General features: G+C 41.3%; 1 protein-coding gene across 1 annotated transcript; it reads right to left on the reverse strand.

Moving 5' to 3' along the window:
- Positions 1 to 243: 243 nt before the first annotated feature.
- On the reverse strand, positions 244 to 17,320 carry LOC138737320 (chymotrypsin-like elastase family member 2A). The gene is made up of 6 exons (XM_069888074.1): positions 17,224 to 17,320; positions 12,120 to 12,229; positions 8,773 to 8,867; positions 7,100 to 7,380; positions 1,320 to 1,483; positions 244 to 506 (listed from the first exon to the last, which is right to left on the reverse strand). Exons 1-6 carry the CDS (start codon positions 17,318 to 17,320, stop codon positions 321 to 323), a joined length of 933 nt encoding a protein of 310 aa, XP_069744175.1. The 3' UTR covers positions 244 to 320.
- Positions 17,321 to 21,290: the final 3,970 nt, after the last annotated feature.

Consider the following 21,290-nt stretch of genomic DNA (forward strand, 5'->3'; position numbering starts at 1 on the left):
AATTTTCCCTTGCAACCACTGCAACCGTGTCTGCCTGTCCCGCATCGAACTTGTCAGCCACAAACGAGCCTGCAGCTGACGTGGACCTTACCCCTCCATAAATCTTCGTCTGCGAAGCCAAGCCAAAGAAGAAAAAAGACATCAAGGACTAGAGAACACAATTTTGTTGGGTTGTACTTGTGCAATCAGATGACAATAAACTTGACAGTTCACTGGGACATAAATTCAAAGAGAGCCAACACATTTTCCTTCAGCCTTTTAATTTCAAGTAAAACATTTTCTGAAATAAATTTGGGATGAGAATGGAGGCATCACTGGCCTTATCTTCCATGTAAGAAATAATCTCGTATTCTTGTTTTCTCAATCCAGGGGAGGTAAGCAGTGGTTCTGGTGAACACACTGGGCTTGTTCTCAACAGTGCAGCCAGTGGGTCCGAAGCTGACCACACCATGAACTTCCCACTTTCCTGAGCCATCTTGACAGAGAAGAGGGCCACCAGAGTCCCCCTGGAACACAAGACACTGTGCAGTGAATCCCATTAACAGACAATGGATCTCAGAAACACCTTCACAATGAATCTCAGAACCCCACTATCATATATATTAATCCCTGTATCACACTTATGGATGAACCATGCTTTTTATTAATGAGGTACATGGTTCCGCCGTGATTTTAAATGGTACAGCAAGCATAATATAATGACCCACTTCTACTTCTATTTTACATTCTTAGGGCTTGACCTTGTCCTTACACATGATTTTACAAGTGAAAACACAAGGCTGGAGAAGCTGAGCAGGTCAAACAGTGTCCTTTATAAAGCAAAGATAAAGGTACAAAAGCAATGTTTTGGGCAAGCACCTGAACTAAATGGTGGGGGGGTGGGGGGGGCAGTGGGAGGAGCACAGTCCCACAGGCAGGAGGTAATAGGTGGATGAAGGATGGAGAGCACACCAGCAAACAAGGGGAGGGGGGGATGGCTCTGTGAATGGAGAAGGAAAGGGGTTGGAGAGCTGGAGGAAAGAAAACAGAGGGATGGGGAAGAGAGGGAGAGCGGAGAGTAGGCTAGCAGAAACTGGAGAAGTCGCTGTTAATACCATCAGTTGGAGGGTGCCCAGGCGGAAAATTAGGTGCTCCTCCAATTTATGGGTGGTCTGGGTTTGACAGTACAAGAGGCCATGGACAGACATATCAGCACGGGAGTGGGATGCAGAATTGAAATGGTTGGCCGCTGGGAGATCCCTGTTCTCATAAACTCTCTGTAGTGTTTTATGATTCTGTAAGGAGGAGTGTTAAGCTTCAATTTGATTTCTTCCAGTTACCTGGCAAGCAGCAGGAGACTGTTGTGTATCTTTCAAACCAGCGCAAATCATTGTGTTGCGCACGCGGTCCCCCCAGAACTTCTTCATTTTGCAGGTCTGATGGGCGATGATTGGCAGTCTGGCTTGGTTCAGCACTTCCGATAAAGTGACAGTATCCTTTTCTCCTGTAAAGAAAGGAACCAGTCCGACCTAATTGACTGAATGCTACACTATTTCTAATTACCCAAATATGCAATATGGCTTGCTTCCTCATCCTGTCAGAAGGTAGAAAGGATATGGACTCCTTTCTGTTCCAGAGGCTGAGGCCAACACTCCAGTAGGAGATGCACAGGGGACTGAAGATGCTGGAATCTAAAGCTAAACAAAATCAGCAGTATTAGTGGGAGACAAAGTTTTCAAAGTTGAAGCTATGTACTGTATTCTATTTCGGGAGGGCATTAAAGATCCTTTCTTTGGGAATATTTTGAGGAGCAGGCCTCTCAACCATTGTCATTAAAGTAGATTATCAGCTCATATCACTTTGTTGTGCGTTAGGATATACTCTTCGTAAATTAGAGGAATGGTTGCATTTTAAAAATAATTCATGAACTATAATACAGCCTGAAACACAATATATATAAATGCAACTATGGTACTTTTTACTGCCTTTGCAAATAACCACAGGATTTAATCAATGAAATCGTTAACCAGATTGGATTCCATTGGTTCCTTTATCTTGTACATCTACACTCAACCTTTTAATCACTTTGTTTTCTCTACCTAAACACATTTCCTGGCTCCATTCCTTGAAATCTGCTCTTTTAGTGATATTATTGCTTGCCAAAATACTTGCTCCTTTTATTGACCCCTATCCCACACCCCCGCACCTTTGCATACCCCCCCCACCCATTTTCATTCCTCCTTCTGGTTTCATCTACCTTCACCCACTGGATCCCCTTCCCTTTCAGGTTCCATCTACCCTCAACCTACTTCCTTCTGGCTCCCATTAACACCAACTTCTTCCAGCGCTGATTGTCTTTGTTCCTGCTTATCACCCCTCCACCAGCTCTCCTCCTTCACCCTGCTATGGCTCATCTGGCTTCATTTACTTTCTCCCCCCCCCCCCCTCTATTAGCATCTATCATTCACCCATCTTTGCCTCCCAGATCCCTCCGCCTCCCCAGCCTGGTTCAGTAATCTCTTACAATCTTGGCCATCTCATCCCTTCCACTCCATCTCCCCTCTCCACAACCAGTCTTCATTTTGACCCAAAATGTCGACATTTTATTTTCCCTCCACAGATGCCCCTCAACCCACTGAGTTCCCCCAGCAGATTGTTTTGCGTAGTTTCAGATTCTAGCACCTGCTGCTTCTTGTGGAAAGATCATTGTATTGAATCGCTAATCCTGACATGCTCACTCCAAATACTACCTGACCAGCCAAAAGCATTTCCAGTATGTTCTGCTTGTCATTTCAAATATCCAGGCATTTGACCTCAGCAATAGGAATTGCAGATTTGCCTACATTTCAGATACCACCAAGTGGTGATCACAGTCCACAGTTATCAGGATACATACTTCAAAAACATTCCTTTGGAGTGATGCACAGCTTCATACTGTTAACAAGTACAGTTTGAGTGCTGACAAGTTTTTTTTAAAATGAGAATATGTTCAACAAATGAAATATGCTGCCTAATAGAGTAAAACACTAAAATGAGTTGGATTAGACGGATTGTGTGTGGTCAGGAGAGAGCGCAGTGATAACATTATTCAGATCTTTCATAGATAGGATATATCTGGGAATGAAAATTAGTACAGATTAAGTGGAAAGGACTGGCTAATGCGATCTTGCTATTAGATTTTGAACTGATTCACCCAGCACATAGAGGACGAACAGCCACAGCTCTAGAATCTGTCAGAGGTTGGAGTTTGGCACAGTTCCAGTCAATCTGCTGCTGGTACATCTTTCAAACATCCACGTGGAAATTCCTTGCTTCTGAAATGTAGGGATCCAATGGCTGAAATACGGGACATGTATTTATTGAAGTTTCCTCTAAAAAGTAAACTGAGGTTTCCAGGCACAGAGTTCTCTCTATACATGTTACAATGACCTGGATTGTGACGAGAAGGCAAGGACCTTTTGACAATCTCAAACAGAAGAAATCGGGGTACTGACATATTTAATCCTATGTGTAATATTTTGGTTATAATTTTTGTCCAAACTTCACCCATCATGCTTCGATTGTACAACCCATAAGCTGAGCAAACTCGAGGAGGGATGGCTTTTCATTTTGATCCTTGTTCTTTAGGTTGCAAATTAGCGGTTTTAGTTTAACGAATCCCGTAAAGACAAAAGTGAGATGGACAATATTATTACATAATGTGTGCCAAATGATTTTGAAAGATTTGAAGGACCTCAAGGCCAATTTGCAGCAGATGTTACCTCTTCAGAGAGAACATAACTGTTGCAGCAATAATGGAAAGACCAAACATCAGGCAAAACTAAGGAAATGATTGTGGACTTTAGGAGGAAGTCATGAGAACATGAAGCAGTCCTCCTCGAGGGCTCGGCAATGGAAGAGGGTCAAGATCTTCAAATTCCTGAAGATCTGTCCATGACAATGCAACCATGAAGAAGGCTCGCCAGCAGCTATATTTGAGAGGAGTTTGAGGAGATTTGGTATCTTACCAAAGACTCTCAAAAACTTCTGCAGGTGCACTGTGGTGAGCATTCTGGCTGGTTGCATCACTATCTAGTATGGAGGAGCTAGTGCTCAGGACAAGAAATAGACCAGAAGGTTGTTAACTCAGCCGGCGACATCACGGGCATCAAGATGGGTTAAGAAAGCAGCCTCTATATCCTCAAGGACTCCCACCACTCAGGCCATGCGCTCTTCACACTGTTATCATTGGGAAAAAGGTACAGGAGCCTGAAGATGAGCACCCAGAGGCACAAAGACAGTTTCTTCCCCTCTGCCATCAGATTCCTGAATGAAAAGTGAACCTTTTTCTTTCTTGCACTATTTTTATTTATTTTGTACGGTGGTTTATATAAGGCAACTTTTTTTTTTTTTTTTTTAATTTTTTTTATTTTTCACACCATAAATCACATTAGCCATGATATACACTATTTCATTTTCACACATATACAGTGACTTTTTCTCCCCCCCCCCCTTTCCTCCCAAACCACCCCCCCACCCCCCCCTCTCATCCATTTTAGGTATACAATCTAGGTTGCATTAAGCCAGTCAGACAATGTTGTCATTCAACAAAATTACACCAGAAATTCTACTGAGTCCATTCTTTTCTTTCCTTCTCCTTCCATCAACTTAGGTAATGTTTGTCCCCGGTAGGTTTTCGCTATTGTATTTAATGTAAGGCTCCTATACTTGTTCGAATATTTCAATATTATTTCTTAACCAATATGTTATTTTTTCTAATGGAATACATTTATTCATTTAAATTTGGTAGTTTCTTCCTTTTAATTTGGTTATGTATTCCATTAATATTTAAAGACATATAGTTCAGCGTAGCCCTTTTATATTTTGTTTATCTTCTCTTTCCGTTTTTCCATCATTACCTTTCCTCCTTTTCCATTTCTGTTTTCTTATTTTCAACTCTTTCTAAGACAACATTCCTACAACATCTAACATTTTCCTTATTCTCCTATTTCTATCTTATTTATCCCCAATCTCCCCTTCACCTCCTGAGTTGTCCTTTATCCCTTGTCGGTCAACCACATCTCCCCTCTCCATTTGGATTTGCGAATCCACTCGCAAGCGTCAACTGATTTTGCAGTGACCGCTCTTTCCCCCCACCCCGCCTCCCCCAGAAAAGATTTCACTTTTCATATGTCACAAAGGTCCCTCTTTTAATTCCCTCCTTATTCTCTCTATTCCATTACCTTCCCTTATTAATTCTTGTCTATACTATCTATATTTTCCTCTAAGTACAGATACATTCACGTATGCACATTGTCTCTATTCACTCTTATACCTCTTTACCTGCATACATATCAATCGTGATCATTTTTACTCTCATTACCCGTCTTCATCCCTCAGTCTATTTTTGTCTTTACCCACATACATATCAGTCGTGATCATTTTAGCTCTCATTACCCGTCTTCCTCCCTCAGTCTATTTTTGTAATTGTTCTGCAAATTTTCGTGCTTCTTCTGGATCCGAGAATAGTCTGTTTTGTTGTCCTGGAATAAATATTTTCAATACCGCTGGATGCTTTAGTATAAATTTATACCCTTTCTTCCATAAAATCGCCTTTGCTGTATTGAACTCTTTTCTCTTCTTTAGGAGTTCAAAACTTATATCTGGATAAATGAAGATTTTTTGCCCTTTATACTCCAGTGGTTTGTTGCCCTCTCTTACTTTTTCCATTGTCTTCTCCAGTACCTTTTCTCTTGTAGTATATCTTAGGAATTTTACTACAATAGATCTTGGTTTTTGTTGTGGTTGTGGTTTAGAGGCCAATACTCTATGTGCCCTTTCTATTTCCATTTCATGCTGTAGTTCTGGACATCCTAGGGTCTTAGGGATCCACTCTTTTATAAACTCCCTCATATTCTTGCCTTCTTCATCTTCCTTAAGGCCCACTATCTTTATGTTATTTCTTCTGTTATGGTTTTCCATTGTATCTATTTTTTGAGCTAGTAGTTCTTGTGTCTCTTTAGTTTTTTTATTAGATTTCTCCAATTTCTTTTTTAAGTCTTCTACCTCCATTTCTGCTGCTACTGCCCGCTCTTCCATCTTGTCCATTTTTTTTCCCATTTCTGTTAAGGTCATCTCCATTTTTATTATTTTCTCTTCTGTGTTTTTTATTCTTTTTCTTAAATCCTTAAATTCCTGTGTTTGCCATTCTTTAAATGACTCCATGTATCCTTTAATAAGAGCAAGTATATCCTTTACCTTGCCTATCTTTTCTTCTTCTATTTCCCCATACTCTTCCTCTTCTTCTTCCTCTGGGTTGACCATCTGTTGTTTCTTTGTTGCCCTTTCCTCCTCTTCTTTCTTGTTTCTATTGTCTTCTGTGGTCTCTTCTTGCTGCAGGTGTTCTGCAGCTGTCGTTGCCGGCTGTGGAGATCGACTCCCCAGCTGGTCCCCCCTCCCGTCGGTGTGTTTTTTTTCATTCGCGCATGCGCGGTTGCGCACTTTTCCTCGGCTCTGCGAGCCATTTTTGTAGTCCATTATTTACCGACCTGAGGGAGCGGGTTTCTCTCTCCGCAGCGGGCCTCTTCGGACAGGTAAGGCCTTCACCTTTTTCCTCCTTTGTCTTCTCTTCCTCTCTTCTTACCGTTGCTTTCGATTTTTCTTTTTTTGTCGCCATCTTCTTTCCACCTTTATACTCACTTTTCTGTAACTTTTATTTCTGTGCCTTTGTGTTTTCTCTTGTTTTTCCCGACTTTTCTGGAGAGGGCTGGAGTTCACCGTCCGGCCACTACTCCATCACGTGACTCCTCATATAAGGCAACTTTGATGCTGCTACAAAACATCAAATTTTGTGACAATAAATTTTGATTCTGAGGGTGGCAGATGAGCTAAGTGTAGTGGTAGTGGCAATTTAGTTCATTTCTCAGCAAGAGAGCCATTCCATTCTCTAGGAGGAGGAAAAATAGCTAGCTCAACCTGTAACCAAACTAAAATCCATTTTATCCACGCATTCCCCCTCATGGAAATCATGATGACTCATCCCTCCTTACTCTGTTTTTGTGTTTGAAGCTACGTTTGAGAGAGAGATTAATTGCTTATTAATGTTACTCCCTCATCCTCATTTTCTAAGATCCCCTCTTACCTCTGATGGCACCCCATCCTGTGGTCCAACACTGTTGACCAGGCTGCAGTTGGCTGTCCCTTTTGGGCATGCAGGCATATCGGATGTAGCTGCTTTGTGGAATATCTGCTGCTGACCTTACCAAGGCAATGTCATTGTAAATTTCATTGTCCAAATGTTGGTGGAAGTGTTCATGTCTATAAATTTTTTTCACGTTATAGATCTTCTCGTTTCGTTCTGAATGATTCAGGTTGTGTTTGCCAAGGACAATGCGCCAATTAGCAGTATCTGCTGCTTTCTCTCTGAAAATGACAATGGTTTGAGTCAAGAGTCAAGCGTCAAAGATAAATGGCTTAAATGGGAAATTTTTGAATTGTCCTGCACTTCTAAATATAAATGAGCCATTTGTACATTGACCAATATGTCTTACTCATGGCAATCTTTGAATATCTAGTGACAAACATTTGTAAGAATTATGGTTTTTAGACTGCAATGTTTGGAAAATCGCAGAAAAAATTAACATAATTACTGCCCATGTGGTTGTTCACACCGGGTGCCTTTTTAGTCTGCAACTATTTGAGTGTAACAGTCCTGGGGGTTGGACATGCAGTAGTATGGATGACCATCAACAAATTTTTCTGGTACAACTTACACTGCAGGCTTCCTCCAAACAGTTGTAGGGATCCTGCAGGATAAATTGTGGTGCAGGAATAGATTGCCCATATAGTGGCACAATTCTTTGATTGTGCCATCACATGCCTGCAGTCTAAAAAACCATAACTGATGTTATTAGCTCCTGCCCCCACCTCCCCCACCCCCAGCCAAATTTAGCTCTCCAAAATAAGGAGTTGGGCCATTAAAGTGCAAGAGTCACAGATCTCATTCTACAATATTGAGCCTGATGGAGAATGATAGGTTATTATTTGAGCTCCTCGATCCCATCGTTCTGATGTTTGGGTCATGATGTGGTGCAAGGAATTTGTATAGCTGTATGGACTGGCCAATCCAAACCTACCTGACCTTCCCTAACCCCTGCCTTGGCTCCTCCCCGAGTCCCCAATAAAGGCTGGCATGCCCGGACTTTCCCCCTCTTGCTCATGTACCTGGAACCTGGCCAAGTCGTGTATCAGTAATGCTCAGGTTCTTGGTAATTAAAGCCATTGAATCACTCCATCATGTCGACGTGATTATTGTGTGCCCCACACATTGTCCAGAAAAAACCGGCAAACTGCTACCTACGCCACTAACCCTTTCGCAAACCCAAATGAGGTCTGCATACCCGTAACATTGACTGTCTACTGCCTTCCATAGATGCAGCCTGACCTGCTGAGTTCCTCTAGCATTTTGTGTGTTTCTGTGGATTTCCCTGTGTATTATTTTCCCCTTTGTACCATTTTACCTTCAAGGATCCAAGTCCATTGGTCTAGACCTCCCCCCCCCCCCCCAAAGCCTCAGTGAAGCCCATATTTTGATCCAACTAACTTTAAGGATAAGAGAATTCTCCATGTAGGAAGTTACTGCTGAGTGCCCCAAGCTAAGTGCTAAGGTCAATGGCATCAGCATAGCTAGTTTTGCAAGGATACTCATGACCTAATGTTTACCTGCCACCTTCTGCCTGACTCTATAACGCAGGCAAACTTCACCACCCCGTTCCAACATGTTATTCAAGCACATTCTCTCAAACTTTTGCTTACTTTTGAAAACAATGTGCTGCAGTCAGGATCCAGTGATTGTGAATGAGTGTCCCACCACAAACATGGCTATAGGACTTACTGCCCGTGGGACGCACCTAGCAAGAGAGAAAAACTCATCAGACAATACTTAGAAGTGGTCTGTTAAGTCACCTGTAATATTCATTCCACGACTCACAAGAGAGAGTCTAACCACTTACCCTTGACATTCAATGGCACTTCTATAACTGACACCCCATTGAGAATACTGATGTTCTCCTATTTAATTGAACAATATTTATTCATTTTTATATATGGTATTTGGATATTGCATCTGTATTGTCTGTCTGTATGTGTGTTATGTTTAATTGTGTGTTTCCATGTTTTTGCTCCTAGGACCGGAGAACACTGATTCGTCGGGTTGTACTTGTACAATCAGATGGCAATAAACTTGAACTTGACCAGACACTCGACAGAATTGATCTCTTGTTACAGTGCAGTTGAAATGTCGGTTAACCTGCAGCAACTCACTTACAGACTTTTAAGTCTTTCCACCAACTTAACTGAATTTTTTTTAAAAAGTTTAAACATACATCACAGTAACAGACTCTTTCAGCTCTCAAGCCAGTTATACCCAAATAACCTACAACCCCTGGTACATTTTGAATGGTGTGGCGAAACCAGAGCACCCGGAGGAAACTCACACAGACAGAAGGAGAACGTCCAAACTCCTGACAGACAGATTCGAACCTGGGTCCAGGTCGCTGACGCTGTAACAATGTTGCACCAACTGCTACGCTAACCGGACCACCCCCTACACTAATCGTGTTTTGAATTGTTAACAATATATGAAATATATGAAAAGACAACAGGGAATGTCAATGAGGGGAGAACATAGAGATTTTAGGAAGGCATTTGATGAAAGTCCCACAAGGCAGAAGATAAAAGCCCAATGATACAAGTGAAGGGGCTTGGATATATAATACTTCTCATTCATTATCACCAAGTTCATACATCCTGCCAGTCAATATTCTGGGAATAATTTAAATGGGTGACTCCTAACCCAAGGATATTAGAGAATGATCTAGTTGTGCTTGCCTACAAGTTTTCACAAAGTGATTAAAAATTAATTAAAATCTAGTTTTATAGATTAGGTTTAATTTTTTTTAAAAAATTTTTATTTTTCACACCATAAACCACATTGACCATGATACATACATTTTCCTTTTCAAATATATACAGTGTCATTTTCTCCCCCTCCCTCCCTCCTCCCATCCCACCCTCCCTACCTCCCCCCCATCCATTTAAAGTACAAAATCTAAGATACATTAAACCAGTCAAACAATGTTGTCATTCAATAAAAATAAACAAGAAATTCCACTGAGTCAATTCTTTTCATTTCCTTCTCCTTTCGTTAATTTAGGTGGTAAATGTCCCCGGTAGGTTTTCTCTATTGTGTTTCATGTATGGCTCCCATATTTGTTCAAATATTTCAATATTATTTCTTAAACTATATGTTATTTTTTCTAATGGAATACATTTATTCATTTCTATATACCATTGTTGTATTCACAAATTATCTTCCAATTTCCAGGTTGACATAATACATTTTTTTGCTATCTTAACAAATCTTTTTTGTGCACCATCCAAATCAATTCCAAATTCTTTGTTTTTTATGTTACTTAGGAGGAAGATCTCTGGGTTTTTTGGTATATTGTTTTCTGTAATTTTATTTAATATCTGGTTTAGATCTTCCCAAAATTTTTTCACTTTCTCACATGTCCAGATTGCATGAATTGTTGTTCCCATTTCTTTTTTACAACGAAAACATCTGTCAGATACTGTTGGGTCCCATTTATTTAACTTTTGAGGTGTAATGTATAGCCTGTGTATCCAGTTATATTGTATCATACGTAACCTCAGGTTTAATTTGATGTTGTTTATGGGATTAGAAAATGTTTTAATTACATCCTCTTCTTGAAACAAAAGCAGCTAAGATTTTCATTTTCCTTTCCGATGTGCCTTTTTTAAAACATGTAACTGATATCACTAAGCTTTCACATGCTACATGTTTACTAAGAGTGGGAGTCTAATTATTTCAGAGATGTGTTTTGTCCTACATTTCGATTGAACTGTAATTAACAAATAAAAGCCAACTGTGAACAGAATTGTTCTCAACTGTGAGAATTTGTTTCCATTTAAACTGGTGGGAAATGGTAAGTACTGGTCAATTGGCCCTTCCACCACCACCATCCACACCCACACTTTTACGCTTACACCTCAACAAATGTAGGTCCAGGCGCCACAAGACTTGCCCCACCAGGTTGAGGAACAGTTGTTCCCCCTCCACCATCAGACTCCTCAACCACAAACTCAATCAGGGACTCATTTAGGGACTCTTGCACTTTTATGATTTTTGTTTCCTCTCTGTATTGCACAGTCAGTTTTTGAAACTTTGGCGAAAATGTTGACCTCAATTTAAAGCCACACTTACTGCTAGTTTTGGGATCACAGAATTGGGATCAGGCTTTGCACCTGCTTCAGCCCAAGGGATAGTTGATGGTTGGCAACGTTGATGGCAAGGAGAGCTCGATATGGGAAGATTGCAACCCGTCTACTTTAATTCAATGGCTTTTCTCCATGATGTCACACTTAGATTTAGAAAAAAATTTGAAATCGGACATTTGATTCTACCATTAATTTCGTAAAAACTATCTATTCACTATTTTTGTATAACTCGAACCAATAAACAAAATGGAACCATTTCCTGTTTTTTTTTATCTCTCTCCAAGTGCGTTGTGTTTACTCAGGAAGAATCTCTTTTCTACTTACTTTGAATTCCTCTCAGAATGGGAAGATTTTGCTTTTCTTTAATTTTTTCTTATCTTATCGGAGTGAGATGGCTTTTTTGTTCTATGCATTAACTTTTTATTTCTTTACTCAATTTAACTGTCAATATACGAAAATGCTGAATTAATTTGAAAGTACTTGACTGTTATATTCAAGGACAATGAATATTTTTCACATTTTCCGTATATTCTTTTTTTCATGGAAAATTAAAAAAGAATGAAGGAAATTGGGAGTTTAAAAATATACAGGGGTTGTAGGTTAATTGGGGTATATGGGCAGCGCAGGCTCGTGGGCTGGTAGGGCCTGCTACAGTGCTGCATGTTTAAAAAAAAAGGTCTAATCTGAAATGCTTTGGAAGGAAAATTTATAACACCTTTTAACATTACCTGAAAAAGTAAGTGTAAAATGCTATCGAGCAAAGGCAATAGAATTTGAAGAACCCAGTGGAGAGCTGACCATGGTGACCCCTGTTATAAAAGCTGGAACAGATTCTTGCAGAAGATCCCAGCCCCATGCCCTACCTGCAGAGAGACCTGCCATGGCCAGGAATGTGGATGTGCCTCATTCCCAGATATGATCCTTCCACCCACATTCGGCACAAGCTGTGGGATGCCGCAGTCCTCGGGCCAGTCTGAAAACCCAATAAATAGAGATATCAGCAAGGGGTCCTTTCACAAATGGACGTCAGAGTTACACTCCATTAGTCTGTGTGGACAACGCCAAACTGGAAAGATAGAACAGACCAGGGCTCTTCTCTAGATAACAACAGGCTGGGAAGAGGCAGAAAGGTGAACATGGAACGAGAATTGTATTTGTGGAGGATACCAAGGGTCATTGCAGAAGAATAAGGCAGCTACTGATTGACACAATAGTGTATTCCGGAGAGATTGGAAAGAACTATGAACTCACTGTCACGCTGAGAAGTTGAGGTGAGGGGCATTGAAGGGGAAGTTGGATATGAGGGTGAAAGAATTAGTAAATTGCTGGATTACATGCACAAGGCAGCACGATTAGCACTGCACCAGTGACTCGGGTTCAAATCCGGTGCTGGAAGGAGTTTGCACAAACTCGCCGTGTCTGCGTGGGTTTTCTCTGGGTGCTCCAATTTCTTCCTGCCCTTCAAAATGTACCAGGGTGCTAGGTCACTCAGATGTAGTTGGGCAGCATGGGCTTGTTGTCTGAAAGGGCCTGTTACCATCTCTATGTCTAAATTAAAAATTTTAATTATCGATGCCAAATACCCTGTTCCTGAGTTGTAAGTAATTCTGTGTATTATTTAATATCAATCCATTGCCTTCCCAACCTCCCTTAACCTCTCCCTTCAAAAAGCTCATAGGCCACAGTGTTGGCCATTTTTTGCTGGCTCACGTATCATCAGTCTCGGATTCAGTGTGACGAGAAGACATTTCCTCTGGGAAGATTAGAAGCCAGTATCTTCATGTCTAACATAAATATCATCCCCCTCCCTCCTAACTGTCTAAAACAGATGTGAATTTTTCTTAGCCTTGATGTCATGTGTATTTTATGTACCCGCATAGCTGCATCCAGAATTTCATGGGACTTAAAGTGCCCTCCATAATGTTTGGGACAAAGTGACTTTATTTGCCCCTGTGCTCCACAGTTTTAAATACGTAATCAAAGAATTCACATGGAATTAAGGTGCACATTCCAGATGTTATTTGTATACATTTTGGTTTGATCATGAAGAAATGACAGCACGTTTTATACATGGTCCTCTCATTTTGGGAGACCATAATGTTTTGGACATTTGGTTTCACAGCTGTTTGTGAGTACTCAGGTATGTTTTTTTTTTTTTTTTTTTTTTTTTTTAAAATTTTTTTTATTTTTCACACCATAAATCACATTAGCCATGATATACACTATTTCTTTTCACACATATACAGTGACTTTTTCTCCCCCCCCCCCTTTCCTCCCAAACCACCCCCCCACCCCCCCCTCTCATCCATTTTAGGTATACAATCTAGGTTGCATTAAGCCAGTCAGACAATGTTGTCATTCAACCAAATTACACCAGAAATTCTACTGAGTCCATTCTTTTCTTTCCTTCTCCTTCCATCAACTTAGGTAATGTTTGTCCCCGGTAGGTTTTCGCTATTGTATTTAATGTAAGGCTCCTATACTTGTTCGAATATTTCAATGTTATTTCTTAACCAATATGTTATTTTTTTCTAATGGAATACATTTATTCATTTAAATTTGGTAGTTTCTTCCTTTTAATTTGGTTATGTATTCCATTAATATTTAAAGACATATAGTTCAGCGTAGCCCTTTTATATTTTGTTTATCTTCTCTTTCCGTTTTTCCATCATTACCTTTCCTCCTTTTCCATTTCTGTTTTCTTATTTTCAACTCTTTATAAGACAACATTCCTACAACATCTAACATTTTCCTTATTCTCCTATTTCTATCTTATTTATCCCCAATCTCCCCTTCACCTCCTGAGTTGTCCTTTATCCCTTGTCGGACAACCACATCTCCCCTCTCCATTTGGATTTGCGAATCCACTCGCAAGCGTCAACTGATTTTGCAGTGACCGCTATTTCCCCCCACCCCGCCTCCCCCAGAAAAGATTTCACTTTTCATATGTCACAAAGGTCCCTCTTTTAATTCCCTCCTTATTCTCTCTATTCCATTACCTTCCCTTATTAATTCTTGTCTATACTATCCATATTTTCCTCTAAGTACAGATACATTCATGTATGCTCATTGTCTCTATTCACTCTTATACCTCTTTACCTGCATACATATCAATCGTGATCATTTTTACTCTCATTACCCGTCTTCATCCCTCAGTCTATTTTTGTCTTTACCCACATACATATCAGTCGTGATCATTTTAACTCTCATTACCCGTCTTCCTCCCTCAGTCTATTTTTGTAATTGTTCTGCAAATTTTCGTGCTTCTTCTGGATCCGCGAATAGTCTGTTTTGTTGTCCTGGAATAAATATTTTCAATACCGCTGGATGCTTTAGTATAAATTTATACCCTTTCTTCCATAAAATCGCCTTTGCTGTATTGAACTCTTTTCTCTTCTTTAGGAGTTCAAAACTTATATCTGGATAAATGAAGATTTTTTGTCCTTTATACTCCAGTGGTTTGTTGCCCTCTCTTACTTTTTCCATTGTCTTCTCCAGTACCTTTTCTCTTGTAGTATATCTTAGGAATTTTACTACAATAGATCTTGGTTTTTGTTGTGGTTGTGGTTTAGAGGCCAATACTCTATGTGCCCTTTCTATTTCCATTTCGTGCTGTAGTTCTGGACATCCTAGGGTCTTAGGGATCCACTCTTTTATAAACTCCCTCATATTCTTGCCTTCTTCATCTTCCTTAAGGCCCACTATCTTTATGTTATTTCTTCTGTTATGGTTTTCCATTGTATCTATTTTTTGAGCTAGTAGTTCTTGTGTCTCTTTAGTTTTTTTATTAGATTCCTCCAATTTCTTTTTTAAGTCTTCTACCTCCATTTCTGCTGCTACTGCCCGCTCTTCCATCTTGTCCATTTTCTTTCCCATTTCTGTTAAGGTCATCTCCATTTTATTTATTTTCTCTTCTGTGTTGTTTATTCTTTTTCTTAAATCCTTAAATTCCTGTGTTTGCCATTCTCTAAATGATTCCATGTATCCTCTAATAAGAGCAAGTATATCCTTTACCTTGCCTCTCTTTTCTTCTTCTATTTCACCATACTCTTCCTCTTCTTCTTCCTCTGGGTTGGCCATCTGTTGTTTCTTTGCTGCCCTTTCCTCCTCTTCTATCTTGTTTCTATTGTCTTCTGTGGTCTCTTCTTGCTGCAGGTGTTCTGCAGCTGTCGTTGCCGGCTGTGGAGATCGACTCCCCAGCTGGTCCCCCCTCCCGTCGGTGTGTTTTTTTTCATTCGCATCGCGCATGCGCGAAACTTCGCGCATGCGCGGTTGCGCACTTTTGTTCGGCTCTGCGAGCCATTTTTGTAGTCCATTATTTACCGACCTGAGGGAGCGGGTTTCTCTCTCCGCAGCGGGCCTCTTCGGACAGGTAAGGCCTTCACCTTTTTCCTCCTTTGTCTTCTCTTCCTCTCTTCTTACCGTTGCTTTCGACTTTTCTTTTTTTGTCGCCATCTTCTTTCCACCTTTATACTCACTTTTCTGTAACTTTTATTTCTGTGCCTTTGTGTTTTCTCTTGTTTTTCCCGACTTTTCTGGAGAGGGCTGGAGTTCACCGTCCGGCCACTACTCCATCACGTGACTCCTCCAGTACTCAGGTATGTTTAATTGCTTTATTGGTGCAGGTATAAGAGAGCTAGGCTGGCTTCTAAGCCTTTGATCACCATTGGAGTCTGTAGTTGCCATTTTTCTACAAAGAGGACCAGAGTTGTACCAATGAAAGCCATTGTGAGGGTGAAAAACAAGAATAAAACAGTGAGAGACATCACTCAAACCTTAAGCTTACCTCCCCTGCTGATGACAAAAGAATTTTTAACATAATGAAGAAAAATCTCCAAACGTATGCCCAGCAGATCAGAAACACTCTTCAGGAGGCAGGTGTGCATATGTCAATGACGACTGTCTTCAGAAGACTTCATGAACAGAATTACATAAAGGAATGCCAGATTACAGTTTGCAAAGAAGTATTTAAAAGAGCCTGCAAAATTCTGGAAAAAAAGTCTTGTGGACAGATGAGACCAAAATTAACTCGTATCAACGTGATGGCAAGAGTGAAGTGTGAAGGTGTAAAGGAAATGCCCAAGATCCAAAGCGTACCCCCTTTTGTTATGGCTTGCTTATATTCTCTCCCTGCTGTTGATGACAGGAGTGATGTCACAGTAGTGCCGGCCTCGGATTGGCTGGCATTCCCGCCGTTGCTCGTTGTTTCCCGGCATGCGGGTTGTCACCTGGGATGAAGGTCATTGGCCCTTGCAGAGCCTGTGAGGTTGCTGCGTTCATCAGCCATCTCGTATACTGGGCCACGTCCCAGTTAGCGGGCCGCTACAAGATCAATTGGGTGTAATTGGGCGGCACATACTTGTGGGCCGAAAGGGCCTGTTACAGTGCTTTATGTCTAAATTTTTAAAAAATCCTAGTAAATCTTCTCTGCCCTCTTTCAATCTTATTGATATCTTTCTTGCAGTTAGGTGACCAAATTTTTAAATTTAAATTAGACATACAGCACTGTAACAGGCCAAATCGACCTTCCGAGTCTGTGCTGCCCAAATTGCACCCCATTAAGCTACACCCCTGGTATGTTTTTGGAGGGTGGGAGGAAACTGGAGCCCCCAGAGAAACGGACACGGGGAGAACATACAAACTCCAAGCAGACAACGCAGGATTTGAACCCAGGTCTAGTCCTGATCACTGGTGCTGTAAAGGTGTTGCGCTAAACGGTGCCACACTAACTGCACACAATACTCCAAATTTGGCTTACCTGTGCTCAAAGGCCAATTAACAGCAGGTTCTTTGGGATGTGAAAGAAACCAGAAATCTGTGTGGGCAAAGGGTGTGGGCAAGCAAGCACAATGTGCACAGCACCAGAGGTCAGAATCGAACTGGAGTACTACAATTGCTAATCCCAATTGGCGTTGTGATGTTTGACCTTTTTTTCCCAAATCGATAAAGCGACTTCACTTCTCTTACCTAGATATCCAATTTTGTGCTGAAGACCAATCCCAAAACAAATGGCGTGAGCGAGAGACAAAACGAGGACTGTCAGACATGCACTTGGATCCAACATGTTCAGCAACTATCCATCGTGTGGTTCCAAATACCCCGGCCTTTTGTTTCCTAATTTATAAGTGTGGAGCCCACAGAAACATTTACAACTCCATACCATCATTGTCCTAGGATTAGCCTGCAACAAAGCATTAAATGGAAGGAATCCAGATGCTTCTGGGTGGCCTGTGCTTGTCAGCCAATCCCACAGTGAGCCTGATTAGCAGTTTCTGTGATGAGTTGACTCATCACGCACAAATAGCTGGATCAGAGACCACTCGTTAAATTCTAGAAGGGAAAACTGGTGTGAATCGGCAGCAAAACAGAGGCTCTTTTACAGTGTGTATCACACATCAGGATATGAAATTTATCGTGGATAATTTTGAGGATTCAATTTTTATAAAAGTTCTACAGATGTACCATAGAGAGCATTCTGGCTGGTTGGTAATGTGGTGCGCTATCGAACAGAAGCAAACATACAAAACATAAAGTCTGTTCAACAAGCTATGTTCGACATAAACTTCCACTGGCTGTGAAGAATGGCTGTTGCAAGCTCTGAGACTGTCTTCGAAGGGCCGGATCTGCCTTATATCCGGAGGGTGATTGACAGCCGACCGGGTAGGGCTTGGTCCATTCAGGTCAGCTGATTGACAGCCGGCCAGGTCCCCGTGCTCTTCTGTAGGTACAGAGGTCGCCCCCTGCAGTAGGCCAGTGGTGTACCATCACAGGTACAGAGGTGCCAAAGCTCAGGACAGGTTTAAAAAAAACTCCAGAGGGTTATTAATTCGGCCTGCGATATCATGGGCACCAGTCTTCACTCCATCAAGGACATCTACAAGAGGCGGTGTCTTAAGAAAGCAGCCTCTATCCTCAAAGATCCCCACCACCCCGTCGATGCCCCCTTCACTCTGCTACCATCTGAAGACGAGGACTCAGCAGCACAAGGACAGCTTCTTCCCCAATGAACCACAGACGCTGCCTCACTTTGTCTTTTTCTTGCACTATTTTTATTTATTTTGTAAGGTGGTTTATAGATGTTTGCACTGTGATACTGCCACAAAACAACAAATTTCGTGACATGTTCATGACAATAAATTCTGATTCCAGTTTAGAGCAATCTTATAATAAGCTTAGAACAGTGCCTTTTGTTTGGATAAGTGAGACAACCATTCACTCATTGGGACAAACAAAAGAATAGCATGAATGCTGTGTAACCTACCATAGTTGACAGAGTGATGTTCAACTGATGCAGTAGCTGAGGTGTGGGTCAGAGGGCAAAAGTACTGTACATACTCATGAATTTTTCGGGTCAAATTTGGGGGGGGGGGGGTCAACTTTTAACATGGGTCATACTTTTGACTGCGGTAAGTACCTGCATCGTTCAAGGTGCTGGGACCTTGAATGGCCAGAACTGGGTGGTAAGTCCGCATTTGGGACATCGGGAGCTCAGACAGGTGGCCGGGGTAAGGATCTGCGGCTGGGGAGTAGGGACCTCAGATGGGAGGACGGCCGGGGCCTAGGATTGTGTTTGTAGCTGGGGTGTCAGGGGCTCAGATGGGCGGGTTGTCAAGGTGTTGGGACCTCGGATGGGCAGGCGGCTGGGGCCTAGGAGAGTATCTGTGGCCAGGAAATTGGGAGCCCAGATAGGCAGGCGACCAAGGCAAGGGATTTACGGTTAGGGTGTCTGGAGCTCAGATGGGCAGGTGGTCAAGGTGTTGGGATCTTGGATGGGCGGGCGACCGGGGCCTAGGAGCGTATCGGTGGCTGAGGTGTTGGAAGCTCAGATGGGCAGGTGGTCGGGGCGTTGGGAGCCCACATAGGTGTGCAGCCAAGGCAAGGGGTTTGCAGTTTGGGTGTTGGGAGCTTGGATGGGTGGGTGGAGGATTTAAAAATAGTGGGGGGGTGGTTTGACTTTTAAATGGGTCATAAGGAAAACATGCTACTTTTGTGCCAAGAAAGGGATGGGGTTGACCGTCACCCGAGTATGTTTGCATGTGATCTGTAAGTTGTAGCACTCCATGTACAAAATGAAATTAATTTAGATGTTTCACAGAAGAAAATAATTAATGATTAATTTATAATAAATGCAACATACATTTGCTGATGCACAATATCAACAGAAGGAAGAGTGTTTACCTTGAAGTTGCTGAATCTGATATTTGACAGAAAAATAGACCCTGCTAAGTGAAAATCTTCTTCACTTCCACAGCAGTAGCCTTGAGGGAGATATTGTTAACTGTAATCCCAGAGACAGATTCCCATACCACTTTAAACTTTGAAGTAATTACTGGGATCTACCCCTAGAGGCTATTCTTTTTACACAAGCTCTCAGGTGCTCACTCTATCCAACATTTAAATTTATCCCCCAGCTCTGTTGTTGTTTTACTGCTTCTATTGTCACCTTTTTTACTGTTTCCTTTTATCCTAATATCTGTTCACATCATGTTTCCTGCTTCACCTTGCCTACATGTCTTTTGAAACAAGACAGTTTTAAGAATGAACAGATATAAGGGGAGTCACGTGATGGAGTAGTGGCCGGTCAGTGAATTCCAGCCCTCTCCCGAAAAGTTTAAAATAAACACACAAAGCACAAAGGTACAAGACTAAAATTTATAATAAAGTAAAAATAAAGGTGAGAAGAAAATGGCAGTGAAGAGAGAAAAGTCGAAAACAATGGGAAGAAAAGAGGAAGAAAGAATGTCGGAAGAAGAAGGTGAAGGCCTTACCTGTCCGAAGAGGCCCGCCACTGAGAGAGAAGCCCGCTCCCTCAGGTCAGTGGAGGTCCCGGGCTCGGGACTACAAAAATGGCTCACAGAGCAGAGTAAAAGTGCGCAACCGCGCATGCGCATGAAAAAAAACACACTGACGGGAGGGGGGAACAGCTGCAGAGTCGATCTCCACAGCTGAGAGAGACACCTGCAACACAGCAGCAGGTAGAACACAGACAATAACGACAACAAGAAAGAAGAGGGTAAAAAGAAACAAGGAAACAACAGATGGTCAATCCAGAGGAAGAAGAAGAAGAACAGAAAGAAGTGGAAGAAGAAGAGAAAGGCAAGACAATGGATGTATCTTTTTTTAAAGAATATATGGAATCAGTGAAAGAATGGCAATTGCAAGAATTTAATGAGATAAAAAGAAGAATTAAGAATGCAGAAGAAAAAATGAATAAAATAGAAATGGCCATGTCAGAGATAGGAAAAAGAGTGGAAAATATGGAAGAACGAGAAACAATTGTAGAAATGGAAGTAGAGGAATTAAAAGAGAAATTAGAAGAATCTAATAAAAAAGTTAAAGAGGCACATGAGCTGTTAGCTCAGAAGATAGATATAATAGAAATCTATAATAGAAGAAATAATATAAAGATAGTGGGCCTTAAGGAATGTCAGAAATAAAACTTCTCACACATGAGTCTCTTTAAAACTGATGACACGACAAGCTTTATTTACAAGTCTGCAGAGTTGGACTCAACTGGCTTCTCACCAGTTAAGCCCCGATACATACAGTGCATTGATTTTTATACCCTTGTTGTTTGCCCTTCCCCTACTTATTAATACTGTTTTAATTGGTTAGTATTGCAAAAGCATTCTAAGTACAACTGCATTTTTAATTATCACGTTCGTTACGTACGCTGCGAACTCTACATACACTAAATTCTGTTTCTCACCCTTCTTATCAATCTTTTGTCTCCTGCATGTCTCTCACTATGACCATGAAAAGATATGTTTAAAAAAACATATCCAGCTGAACCTTTTGTCCTTGGCTGCTAGTAAGCTCCCTGTCCGTTCTGGCTTCCCTTTTTATGATTAATCATCACATTTTAACTTAAGCCATTTTAACCTAAATTCTCTATATATAACAAGGAAGATGAAGAAGGCAAGAATATGAGAGAATTTATAAAAGATTGGATTCCCAGGGTCCTAGGAAGACCAGAATTACAGGAAGAAATGGAAATAGAGAGGGCACATAGAACTTTAGCCCCGAAACCACAA

Source organism: Narcine bancroftii, chromosome 6, assembly GCF_036971445.1.
Source record: "Narcine bancroftii isolate sNarBan1 chromosome 6, sNarBan1.hap1, whole genome shotgun sequence".
In the NCBI taxonomy this organism is placed as follows: Eukaryota; Metazoa; Chordata; class Chondrichthyes; order Torpediniformes; family Narcinidae; genus Narcine; species Narcine bancroftii.